Here is a 12047-nt window from a genome sequence, read left to right as displayed (position 1 = left end):
TCTCTCCATCTTGATTGTTGTTAATTGTTTGTTTTTATTTGGGAAGTTAATTCTTGGTCCTTTAATTGTTGTTAATGTGTCTCCATTTGTTTTTATTGGCTTATTATTTGAGAGTTGGGCTTAATTGTTTTGATCATTTTTTTGGATTTCTATTAATTGTCAACCATAATTTAACAAATTGTGACTTTAATTGCTGCGTCTTTTGATTATCATGGTTAAATAAACAATGAAAAGTTTTACTCTGGCAATTTAAACCAAATCTCATCAATCAATTTATTTTTGGCCTACAACTATTAATAAATTGTAATTTATTTGATCAACTTAATTCCTCTTCAAGTTTAATTTAGTTTGTCTGTAAACAATCAGGAGATAATTTAACTAATGCACAATTTAAATTGTTACTCAATTAATTCTGATCAGAGGAGGAGAAAAACCTATTCAGTTGATTGTTTTTACTTCAAACAAAATCTGGTTAATTATAATCATTATGATGATAAATTAATTCTCGTTGATTGTTTGGATTATATCATTGATTAGATCAAGTATATTTATTGTAAACAACAATTAAAGTGTTGAAGTCTAAGAATAGGAAAATAAATGGTTAACCATTTGGTAACAATTAACCATCACTTAGGTTGTATTATCAATAGAAGAGTGGAAGAAAAAAAGTTAGAAACATGATAATTAAATGGATTTGATTGTTTTCTTTTAATTAAAATTAAGTTAATTGTGGACAATTAAATGTCTTCGGACAGAGGAAGAGAAAGTGAGAAGCACAAAGAAACGGCCACTTCGGCGGGAGATCAGCAGTTTACATGATTAAGCCAAAAGATTTTGAGGATTTGATCATCAGATTTAGTTAATTGTTATCAATTTGGTGTAATTGTTAAATTGTTTATTCAATTAGTTTCATCTCGATGGCTTTTGAGTAAGTGTGTTTAAGAATATCGTCAAGCTCTGGGAGAAGTGATCTGAGGGCTTCGTCAAATTTGGCCATTGTGCCTCGATCGAGAACGAAACGATCAGAAATGGTATATTTGGGATCGACGGCGATTGCGACCTCTTCGTCGACAATGGTGGTTAAGTTAAATTGTGACACTTTGAACCATTCACGGAAAACATCGGGGAACATTAAGAAGGAACCATTTACCTTAGCGTTTGGAATAGTGGCCTGGAAACATCCTTCAGAAATTCTCAATGGAATTGAATCAAACAGATGATAATCGACGGTGTAATTAGCTCGAGAATCTAATTTAGGAATCGTGTGGATGAATTTAAGGGTTGGCCCCTTGTTCTCAACTTTATCGACTCGGAAAGAGGAGAGACCAGAGATTTGAACATTCGAAAGGGTGAGAACAAGTTTACCAACAACGGGAGATTTTGGGTCACGATGTTCATTGATCGCTGGTGTTTGTAAGAAAAGTGGATCTAATTTCTTGTGGATTGGTGAGTATTGAGATGGACCAGCGGGTTGACCTTCCTTTTTATCGGCACCTTCAAGAGTAGATGATTCTTGGATTAATCGACGGAAACCTTCAAATGACATCATCACCAAATCGGTGAGTTGTTTATTAGAAGCGGGTGTCGATTGGTCAGCTGATGCCTTCACCTCAGGTTCGGAGGTGGAAAGGACTGAAGACACGAAAAGAAGGGACAAAATCACCGAAGAAAACATGGTTAGCTGAATCACTATCGATTTCGATTGAACAAAAAAAAAGAAAAGAAAACTAATCAACAATTTAAGCCAATTGGACCCAAGACTGAATCAAAACTGATGAATCCAACCATCGGTTCGGGTGCTTTTTATATAACCACTGGCCAATGGCCCGTCAACAGGATAAACTTTCACTTTTCTCACCCTCCATGGTTTCCATCATCTCTCTTGCTCTCTCAATCTCTATCATCTTCATTTCTCTCTCACTCTCTCACTTGGTAGTAAATTAATCAGTCATCATGATTAAATTTTCCATCTCCATGAATCTCCATCAACATCATCTAACCCACTGCTTCGTAAGTTCCTCTGAGGTCAATTACTTTGTCGGACGACCGATAATTTAGTGAATTCATCTTCATGAAATCTTCTAAATTCATCATTTAATTTCTTCATCTTCATCTTCATCTTCTTCTTTTTCTCTTCTTCTTCCATCATCCAAAGGTAAGAGTGTTTTCTTTTTTTTTCATCAATTTCACTTTAGAAAAACTTGAATTTTCTCCTAAAAACTAATCAAATTCACTAATCAAGGTGAACTTTCCAGGTTACTCACTTTCTCCATCTCATCATCATCATCATTATCATCATCTCCCTTCCCTTAATCATAATTAATTTAACCATTGAACTTTTCTAATCCTGTCATTCCCTTCATGTTATTTTTTATATTTCTCTCTCAAATTTATCTCCATAGTTTCTTATATAATATATTTTCCTTTTTAATTGATTATCTCTTTTTTTGTTGATTTTCCTCTTTTCAGAATTTTCATTTCTTTTCATCATCAACTCAATCATTTCAATCATCATTAGAATCATTATTTTCTTCATCATCATCATTAGATCAACAAGAATTGTGTTTTTCGTCTGGTTTGACTGGTACATCAAACATTCAACATCTCCAATGTTCATTTTGATTTGATTGCTTTTGATTTCGTTTTTTTTCTTGCACTTTCCATCCCATGATAATCAACATAATCACCATTTCATGATTCATTATTTTCCATCATCTGATCTTAATCTTTCAAGTTTAAACCAACACTCTAATTAAAATATCCATCCAATGTATTAATTGTTTGATTAAATGTTGTTGCTTCTTGTTTATAAAACACATTTTGATAGTTTGTTATTGTTTCTTGTTGATGATGATGATTAAAGTTGATCTTCAGGGACTTCAAGGTAATCCGTTAATTAATCTGTATTTTTCTGGTTAGTAAATTACTGTTATCGTTATACTGAATCAGCGAAAGTATTGTAATCATAATTAAATCAGTAAAATTATCGCCAATTTCCAAAAATAAATTAAAATGTTTACATTAATGTTTACATCGGGTTAACATTATTTTCACTTGATTAAAATTATAAAAATGAATTTGGAAACTCAATTGGTTACAGTAAAAATGAAGCCATCATTAAATCATCCTTCAAGATGATTAGTTAAATTGTTGTTGTGTCAGGCCTTTCAAAAGTGATGATGATTGGGATTATTTGATTATTGAACAATTTCAAATATGATGGCACAAAATGATTAACATCTTATATGTATTGTTAATGGTAGAATTGAGTTGAACATGTTGTAATAAATTGTAGCTTTTAACATCAAGACAATATTGGTATTTATATAATATTAACAACAATAGAAATGTAGTGATGACAATTGATGATAAATTAGATGATGGCCACAATTTAGTGGTAAATTAAGGAACTGATTGTTGATTATTAGATGTAAAATTGGTTAATGTTCATCTCGTTAATCACTTCAATCACAATACAGGAACAAAAATCCGTTAACATAATCATGTAACTGTTGTGTGAATTTAACGAAAAGTACAATCAATTTTTGATGGATTATAGTAATTACCCTGAATAGATGAATAAAATAACATAATAATTAAGTAATTCTTCTGATTGTAACTATTTTAGAATCAAAAATGAGAAGAAAAAAAAAGTAAATCAACAATTTAGAAAAAAAATTTTCTCCAATTATGGATTAGGAATCAATGGATTTAGATATGGATCCATATTCTTATTTGGATCCTAATTAATTTTTTCTTTTCTTTTCTTTTGTTTTGTCATTTCATTTTCTTTTGATTAAATTAATTTTCGACAATTAACTTAGTAAATGTTCCTTTGATTATGTTTCTGTAACTATCGTCATGTGTTTCTCATGCTTTATGAGTAACTTGATGATTCTCTTGTCATCATCTCCTTAAAAGGTAACAACTCTCAGTTGTTTCTCTCTCTCTTTCTATATCTCTCTCTATGTTTATTATTACTCTTTGAGAGGAAACAATTTTCTCTGATTTTTTTCAATCTCATTCTGTTGTTTTCTTTTTTTTATTATCATGGTAAGTGTTTTTTATTCTATCTATGGTGATTAGTGTTCCTTAATTGTTGGTTATGATTCTTTGTTTCATTGTGTTGGTCTATTTATTGGTGTTTTTAGGCGTCTGGTACTGAATGGATTGATGCATTGGAGAAACGAGGAATCATTAAAAAAGATGAGCCTTTGGAACAAGATTCTGATACATTTGATATTGAGGGTGGTTTCCAGGAGAGTAATCAGGATAAAATAGTCAATTATTTTGATCCATCAAAGAATTCAAAGAATACTGATCAAGATACTGCTCCTTTAAGTGATGATGATGATGATTTTCTTGACCAATTAGGTGAAGATGATGAGAGAGCCTTTCTTGAGTATCGACAGAAACGTTTGGCTGAATTAAAGATTCTAGAGATGAAACCAAGATTCGGTGAAGTAATTGAAATCACCAAACAGGATTATGTTGATCAAGTTAATAAAGCCGGTGAAGGTATTTGGGTTGTGGTTCATGTTTACAGAGAAAGGTAAAGTTACATTGGAAATTCCAATTGTCACAATTTATAAATTTTACACCAAACAAACTCAATTTTATTTCAATTTTTTCTCTCTCTTTTCTTAGTGACACTCTATGTGCTTTAATCAACAATCACCTGAGACAATTAGCGATGAAGTTTCCTCACACTAAATTCATTAAAAGTTTGGTACAACTTTGTATTCCCAATTTCCCGGAATCAAATTTACCAGCAATTTTTGTTTATCATGAAGGAGAATTGAAGAAACAAATTCTAGGATCAGATTCATTTGGTTCCTCTAAACTCAAGCAAGATGGTAAATTTAAATTATCTATTAACTGATTGTTTCATTGATAGCAACTAACATTTTTTAACCATTAATTTAAACAGAATTGGAATGGATTATCTCGGAAACTGGAGCAATTAAAACAGACTTAGATTCAGATCCTAGAAAGAAATCATTTAAAGCTCGTAAACATTACACTTGCCTGGGCGTTGATCGTGATTCTGACAGTGATTAAATCAAGTGTGGTGATTAAATCAATTTTCATCTTTTCAACAATCAAAATTTGCAACTTAAAATAACCAAAATGGAAAAGAATTGTCAACAAACTTGATTCATTATCTTATAACAATTGTTACTGTTATCTCTAGATTATGAATAAGAGTCCAAAATAATTTAAACAATTAACTTATCGTCAATTTAGATCAAAAAAATTAAGAAAAAAAACAACTTTCATTGGTCTATAATCAAAAGTGTGTATACATTGTGATTAATAACTTGATTGTAAGTGACAAACAGACCAATTGACAATATTAACTATTGTTGGGCTTAATGTTACAAGATAAATGGTTGACAATCAGTTTGATTTATATGGAAAAGATGAAACAATTACAATTTTTATGATTAAGAGCAGGAGTTAAATTATTGTGCTCAGAATTAGTGTGTTCATTTTGATGGGAAAAAAATTATTTTTTGAGAAGAAATTTGTATTAATAGGAAAGCGAAAATATTTCCAGATATTTAGATCATAAAGATGATAATTAAATCATCGTGAATTTTAATCGGCGAAAAATGTTGCTATAATTATCTTCTTGAAGAATAGGTGTAAGCGGCAATCACCTCTTCGGATAAACGTTTCAAAGGAATAATCGGATTATCATCAGTACATTCAATCGGTATGTCGGGATCGAAAATATCAAGTTCGCTCCAGTCTTTCGTGTGCCTCGGTGACATTGAAATTGTCGCATCAGAATCGCAGAGAAAATCTAAACTATCAATTACTCTCGTTCTCGTTTTACTGTTGTTTACATTTGCACGTGTTCGCCTGATGGGTTTTCTTCCTCTTCGAATTGCTCTGTTGTTCCTTGCGTTTGTCTTTGGTTTGGCCTTTGACTTTGATTCCTCTTCACTTTGTGATTTCATCTCATCGTCGCTGAAAATGTTCCGTTGATTAATTGAAGATCTTCTGTTTTTAGAATCGCGACTAATTTCGTAGGCATCTCCACCATCGTGTTCTTCAGACCGATGGATTGAAAGCATAACATTGGAGTGGAAACTTTTGTCACATTCTTGACAAGCATGAGATAATTTTGGACTTCGAGAAACGGCCAAGTTTTTCTCTAACTCAAGACTGACTGGATGATCAAATTCGAGATGTTTGGCAAGTGATATTTGTTTGAGGAAAACTTTGGTACACAATTCACAATGAAATTTACCATCCGATGGATTAGGTTTATCGGGAACTTTTCTTTCCTCCAAAGGAGCTTTCGGAACTTCGACTTGTATTTGAGGTGGTGCCTTTTTCGCTGGTTTTCTTGGTGATCGAGGTTTCGCTTTTAAAATGGAAATTTGTTTCTCTGCAATGGGAGTTGTTTTCTTAAATTTCTCATATTTTGCCGATGGATCATCAGTAATTCCTTCCGCTGGCCCAATTAAATCTTTTATAATATCCTCTGTTGATCGTAATTCATTGTTAGGAGACAATTCAGAGTATAGTTTATGCATCGCATTAACTGCCCAATCTAAACGCTTCAAATCGGTTTCATATTGTTGCTGGAAATTTGTTAGACGAGTGTACATTTCTTGAACGTTTACAGGTGAACCAGAGATGGTCAATTTATATTCAACTTTACCCATTGCGACGCAACTTGTATTTAAATGTTTGAGTAATAATTCTCGGCGAGCAAACAGTTTCTTCAGCTCGTGAACAGCGGTATTAATAATTGCTTTATCTGAGGCTTGAATATTTCGAGAGGCGATAACTTCTCGAACCACTCCGGGGGCAATTTTAGTTTCGTCAACTTTTGGTGACTCTACTTTACTTTTCTTTGCAGGCGGCAGGCGTTTCGTTTCATTTTTACGCTTAAGATTTGGTGTAGCTTGTGGTGGAGCTGGAGGCAAACTCGATCCAGGAACAATATATTGCATTGGTAAATTGGCAAGAGAAACTTTCGTTGGTTGAGCCGCCGGTGGATTGACTACCGCAGGTCTAACAGGTTGACTTATGAAAGTTTTATTTACTTGATTTGTTTCATTTGTAGATGTGATTGTTGAATTTATGACATTAGCAAGTGTCGGTACTGTGCCAATTACTTTGGGACTGATTTTCGAGTAGGTGAAAGTTGATTTTACGGGACCTGGAGAAACGGTTTCAACGATATCACTCACAGTCATATCAAACAGCGTTGGTGATTTTGGTGGTTCTATGATTGTTAAATCTTGGGCATCTGAATCGGCCTCACTTTGGGTATCATTACTATGTTGTTTGTATTCATTTTCTATCTCAGGAGGTTTTGTATTCACAGTCTGGGGAGGTTGAATCTTTCCTGTGATAATCGGATGTTTTGTTGACACTTGAAGATTCATTTTACTTGGTTGTATCATTGGTTTATTGCCAACCATCTGAGTTAATGACGTGCCTGAAGGGAGAGTAATTGTTTGAGTATTAAAAGTACGAAGCCCTGTAGGGTTGAAAGACATAGTCTTTATACCAGAATTTGAGATGATACTTGGTGTTGTTTTGGTTGTTACGTTAGATTGAGGAACCAGAATGTATTTAAGTGGTTGATTCTTATTTTGAACATTTGGTGTTGTAATTAGATTGGTGAAAGGTTTAATGGTTGAGGTTGCATTTTTAGTGGCCATTAGTTTAACGGGAGATTTAGGATCATTGGTTGATGGTGGACTGCTAGTCTTGGATGGAGGGTTCGACATGAATACTAGAGTAGGCCGAGTGGTTCCTTGATTTGGTGATGGCTGATTCATGATAACATGGCTTTTAGTGGCTGATGCTTGAGGTGAGGTTAACTTTTGAACTGCATTGGTGTTAGTAAATGTCGGTGTTGTAGCTACTTTACCAATTCGGGAGATATTAGAGGTTTGCAATGGTACAGAGAAAGTAGGAGAATTACCAAGTTGCTTTGGTGTTGAATCAACTTGAGGTGCTGTTTTTGGTGGTGAATTTGTGATGGTTGTTGTACTGGTAGATGTTGTAGGTTCTAATCCATCTATAAGAATATAACTATTATCATCTAATTGGCAAAGTATTGGACCACCATTGACATTAAAGTTTGAGGGTAAAACTATAGATTGATCTTTGAATGTCGAGTTGGAAGAAGAAGGAAGTTGATATGTAGTTGGTGAAGTGGTCACATTGGTTATAGTAAACCGTTGATCTGAAGGCTTAACCACAACTTCCGATGAAGATTGGGGGTGTGATGGACTGATAGTAAATGTATTCGAGGGAAAAGAATTCTCTAAAGATGTTTGTATAATATTACCTAAATCAAACTGATGATTCATGGTGAAGATGATGATTGCCCTACACTAAAGGGATGCTATTGGTGATGGCGGGTAAAAGAAGCAGGTTGAAACTGAATAACCTCCAATCGATTCACTTTAAAAACAAAAGTCTATTGTAACAATAGCCTTTTAATTAGTAATTTGTCAAAAATTATCAAATTAATTAGATACACATTGAAAATCTAAAAATTAACACGAAAAAATTCAAATAAAAATAAATAAATTGTCCAAAGGTAAATCCACAAATAAACAATTTTTTTTTTGTTCCAAGGGAAAGTTAATAAATCTACAAGTGTAAACAAAGAACCAAATTTAATATTTTTACTGGAAAATTAACTAATTGAAGTAAATTGTTTTTCCAACAATTAAGATGTGATTTTTTTCCAAAAGTTAAATCTGATTGGATTAACTAAATTTTTCCATCCAATTTTTTTAATATCATAGAGATTAAATTAGAGACAATTGATGCGTTTTTACTCGTTGATTTAATTGTCGATTTGATTGTCGACTAATTAACAATTAGTGAGTTTTAAAACGCTAACGAATGATTAATTATTATTATGTACTCGTTTTCTATATGTGATTAATTAATTGTGCCACTTGTCAATCAAATTGTTGCAATTTGATTTGAAGAAAATTGTTGATTTACTGATGATAATTGTTAAATTGTTGATTAATTGTGATTGACCAATAAAATGATTTAAATAAATTGGTTAAAATTTTTGTTGTTGTTTATAATTATCAATTGATTTTGATAATTTGTTACCTAGTTTAAGTATTCAGTAAATTGTTGATTCAGTTGATTGGTTGATTGTTGTTACAATAATGATGAATTGATTAAATCTTTTGTTAAAGTTGAAAACAATTTACAAAAGTTAAATTGTTTATTTGATTAACCACAATAAACACAACCAAATCATCATGACAATTATATTTACCTATTGATTGTTAACAATTTGATTAAAATGAAAACAAAACAATTTCATTTCTTAATCATCAACTATTTAAAAGATTGAATTAACTAATTCATCAACAATTAGAATCAACTATTAATATTTTTCATCTCAAATCATAATAACAATTAATTGATTTTCTACTTCCTATTTAATCAATTATTTAGTTGATTAATCTATTGTCACGTTTACTTTTGGATTGGCAAACACAATTAAACATAATAACAGTTAACAATTTATTTTTACATCAGAACCAGATTTAAATTTCATTTAATCAAAACAGTAGTAGTGAAAGTACACAAAATGACACAGTCATTCACCCCATGTGACAAACATTTTAGACATTTTAATTAGATCAATTATTGTCAAATCTATGAATAATTATTGATTATTGATTTCCAATTAAAACTATTTATATCTGAATTTGACCTACTAACCGAGTGAGCAATTAGTATAAAAAGAGTGTTCAAACTTGGATCAACATTCAGTTTCAAAATGGAATCTTGTAAAGCTTGTGGTTTTGGTGCTAAAGCTGATTTCGATCAATATACCATCGATTATTATGAAAGTATTGGTTATCAAACTTGTTACTCTGAAAAGTATAGGACTCCACAGAAACGAATGGAATCATATGTCAATTGGCCTAAACCAGAATTGGATATAAAAAAGTTGGTAGATGCTGGATTTTTCTACAGGGGTGTAAGAGATTTAGTATCTTGTTTCCATTGTGGCCTCAACGTACATGAATGGCATCCAGATGATGATCCATTAATCGAGCACTTGAAGTATAACTCCAAATGTGACTATCTATACGTAAAATGTGGTACAATGTTCTTGGCTAAGACATGCTATGATCTTAAAGGAGAGTTACCATTAGCTGAACTATCAAGAACCGAAATTAATCGATACAACTGTAAAGTTTGTAAAGAGATGGAAGTTGGATGTATCTTCTATCCATGTGAACATGCAGTAGCATGTACAAATTGTACTGTCAAGCTCTCGAAATGTCCGATATGTGATCGTCTAATCAGAAAAGTATTAAGGTTAGCTTTTACTGATTAATCTTTCATTTAACGAGGATGACTCTTTGTGAAAACATTACAGTTAATAATGTTGTTATGTCATTTACTTTGAACTCTAATCTTTCTCAGTATAATAAAATGTATTACCCATCAATAAGGTACCCAGGATTCTCGGGGAATATTAAATATGTTGATGGTGTTTATTAATTTTGATTCTGGTAAAATTATTGTAACTGGAATTAAAAACTGTGTAATCTCTTTCAATTTAATAAATCGTTTTTGTATCAATTATCCATCAAAAATTGATTACATTAATTTCAAAGTTGTCAACATCGTGGCTCACTCAAGGTTATCAAGTGATTTTGATTATTCAATACTCAAAAGGTTTCCAAAGTACTCATACGAGCCAGAGTTATTTCCAGGAACACATATCAAAGTGGACGATACCAAGGTTATTTTTATCGTTTTTAAAACAGGAAGGATAACAGTAACCGGTATCAAAGATTATAATGATGTTTCAAAATATTTTGAAAAGTTTAAATCTTTAGCAGAATCAATATAAAGAGACAGGGCTATAAATAACCTAGTTATTCAAAACCATGGATACAAACGAAACCTACAGAATTTGGTGTAAAAAGTTCTTTCACTGTACAACTAGTTGTATATCAATGTTGATAACAGCTATTGTTAACATTGTCTTAAAAACAAATCTACCGTTATGGACAGCTTTACTTGGATCTTCACTTGGTTATCTTCTTCCAACTCAAGGTTTCGATCGGGCAAGAGTTCAGATAATGGTGCTACAAGCTCAGCTCCTTCCTCAATTGTATCATGAGAATTTAATATAAAAAATAAACTAAACTTGAAAATCATCATCATGTCTTATTCAATTTATTTAAAACACCCTTTCACAATGTACATATCAGGGCCAACTGGCTCTGGTAAAACTTATTTTGTACGTAATATGATAAATGCAGCTGGTAAAATATGTGATCCAGCACCAAAGAAAATAACATATTTCTATGGTGAATATCAGAAAATGTTTAATTCTATGCCTAATGTAAAGTTTATAGAGGGACTATCAGAAGAACATCTATCTAATGCCGGAGGGGATGAACCTGAATGGATAGTGATAGATGACTTAATGTTAGAAGCCAGTAACCAAACATTGATAAGTAATTTATTTACAAGAGGTTCACACCATAGAAATATCTCTAATACTCATAACCCAAAACTTTTTGTTAGAGGAAGGAAAGTCGGAACATAAGCTTAAATAGTCAGTATGTTGTTTGTTACAAGAACAAGAGATAAATCTATGATAACAAACATTGCTAGGCAAATGTTTCCATCAAAGATTAAAAAATTCCAAAACATTTTTGAAAACGCTACAATTAAACCTTATTCATACTTATTCATTGATCTGAAACCTGACACAGATGATAAAGTAAGATTAATCACCAATATTTTCAATGAGAATGATGATCCAATGATAGCTTATTCTCTTTGAATTTATATAAAAGAAATTATCAATTATCAATCAATCAATATGTCTATCGAAGGCGTTAAAAGTGTCTTCCTACATTAAGAAAACTTGCGCCAAGACAAAGAAAGAGAAATATTATAAAAAGGCAAAGTCGTGTATCTATTATTCAATATCAGAGATAAGTAAAAATACATTAAACGGGAATATTCAATAGATCAACAACAGAAGATAAAGATTTTACCTA

At 31.8% G+C, this 12047-nt stretch overlaps 3 protein-coding genes across 3 annotated transcripts; 2 read left to right on the top strand and 1 right to left on the bottom strand.

The window, feature by feature from the left end:
- The first annotated feature begins 3772 nt into the window (after window positions 1-3772).
- On the top strand, window positions 3773-5231 carry LOC128392522 (phosducin-like protein 3). The gene is made up of 4 exons (XM_053352554.1): window positions 3773-4053; window positions 4152-4552; window positions 4648-4856; window positions 4931-5231. Exons 1-4 carry the CDS (start codon window positions 4051-4053, stop codon window positions 5059-5061), a joined length of 744 nt encoding a protein of 247 aa, XP_053208529.1. The 5' UTR covers window positions 3773-4050; the 3' UTR covers window positions 5062-5231.
- A 332-nt stretch (window positions 5232-5563) lies between these two features.
- LOC128392514 (nuclear receptor coactivator 6-like) lies at window positions 5564-8600 on the bottom strand. Its single transcript, XM_053352542.1, has 2 exons — window positions 7535-8600; window positions 5564-7462 (listed from the first exon to the last, which is right to left on the bottom strand). The coding sequence occupies exons 1-2, from the start codon at window positions 8343-8345 to the stop codon at window positions 5628-5630; spliced, it is 2646 nt and encodes an 881-aa protein (XP_053208517.1). The 5' UTR covers window positions 8346-8600; the 3' UTR covers window positions 5564-5627.
- Window positions 8601-9793: 1193 nt separating this feature from the next.
- LOC128391763 (baculoviral IAP repeat-containing protein 7-B-like) lies at window positions 9794-10527 on the top strand. Its single transcript, XM_053351712.1, has 2 exons — window positions 9794-10333; window positions 10450-10527. Exons 1-2 carry the CDS (start codon window positions 9794-9796, stop codon window positions 10525-10527), a joined length of 618 nt encoding a protein of 205 aa, XP_053207687.1.
- The last annotated feature ends 1520 nt before the right edge of the window (window positions 10528-12047 follow it).

This window comes from Panonychus citri, unplaced genomic scaffold (genome assembly GCF_014898815.1).
Source record: "Panonychus citri isolate SS breed McGregor unplaced genomic scaffold, ASM1489881v1 Contig00011, whole genome shotgun sequence".
Lineage (NCBI taxonomy): Eukaryota > Metazoa > Arthropoda > Arachnida > Trombidiformes > Tetranychidae > Panonychus > Panonychus citri.
Note: the sequence above shows the minus strand (reverse complement) of the source record. Positions and strands in the feature narration are given on the sequence as shown.

Coding starts and splice junctions, on each gene's coding strand:
- LOC128392514 (XM_053352542.1), bottom strand. CDS start 8,345: ATGAATCATCAGTTTGATTTAGGTAATATTATACAAACATCTTTAGAG. Junction 7,463..7,534: donor AAGTATCATCTCAAATTCTG/GTATAAAGACTA, acceptor CTCTCCCTTCAG/GCACGTCATTAACTCAGATG.
- LOC128391763 (XM_053351712.1), top strand. CDS start 9,794: ATGGAATCTTGTAAAGCTTGTGGTTTTGGTGCTAAAGCTGATTTCGAT. Junction 10,334..10,449: donor GTGATCGTCTAATCAGAAAA/GTATTAAGGTTA, acceptor AATCTTTCTCAG/TATAATAAAATGTATTACCC.
- LOC128392522 (XM_053352554.1), top strand. Junction 4,553..4,647: donor GTTCATGTTTACAGAGAAAG/GTAAAGTTACAT, acceptor CTCTTTTCTTAG/TGACACTCTATGTGCTTTAA. Junction 4,857..4,930: donor CTCTAAACTCAAGCAAGATG/GTAAATTTAAAT, acceptor TAATTTAAACAG/AATTGGAATGGATTATCTCG.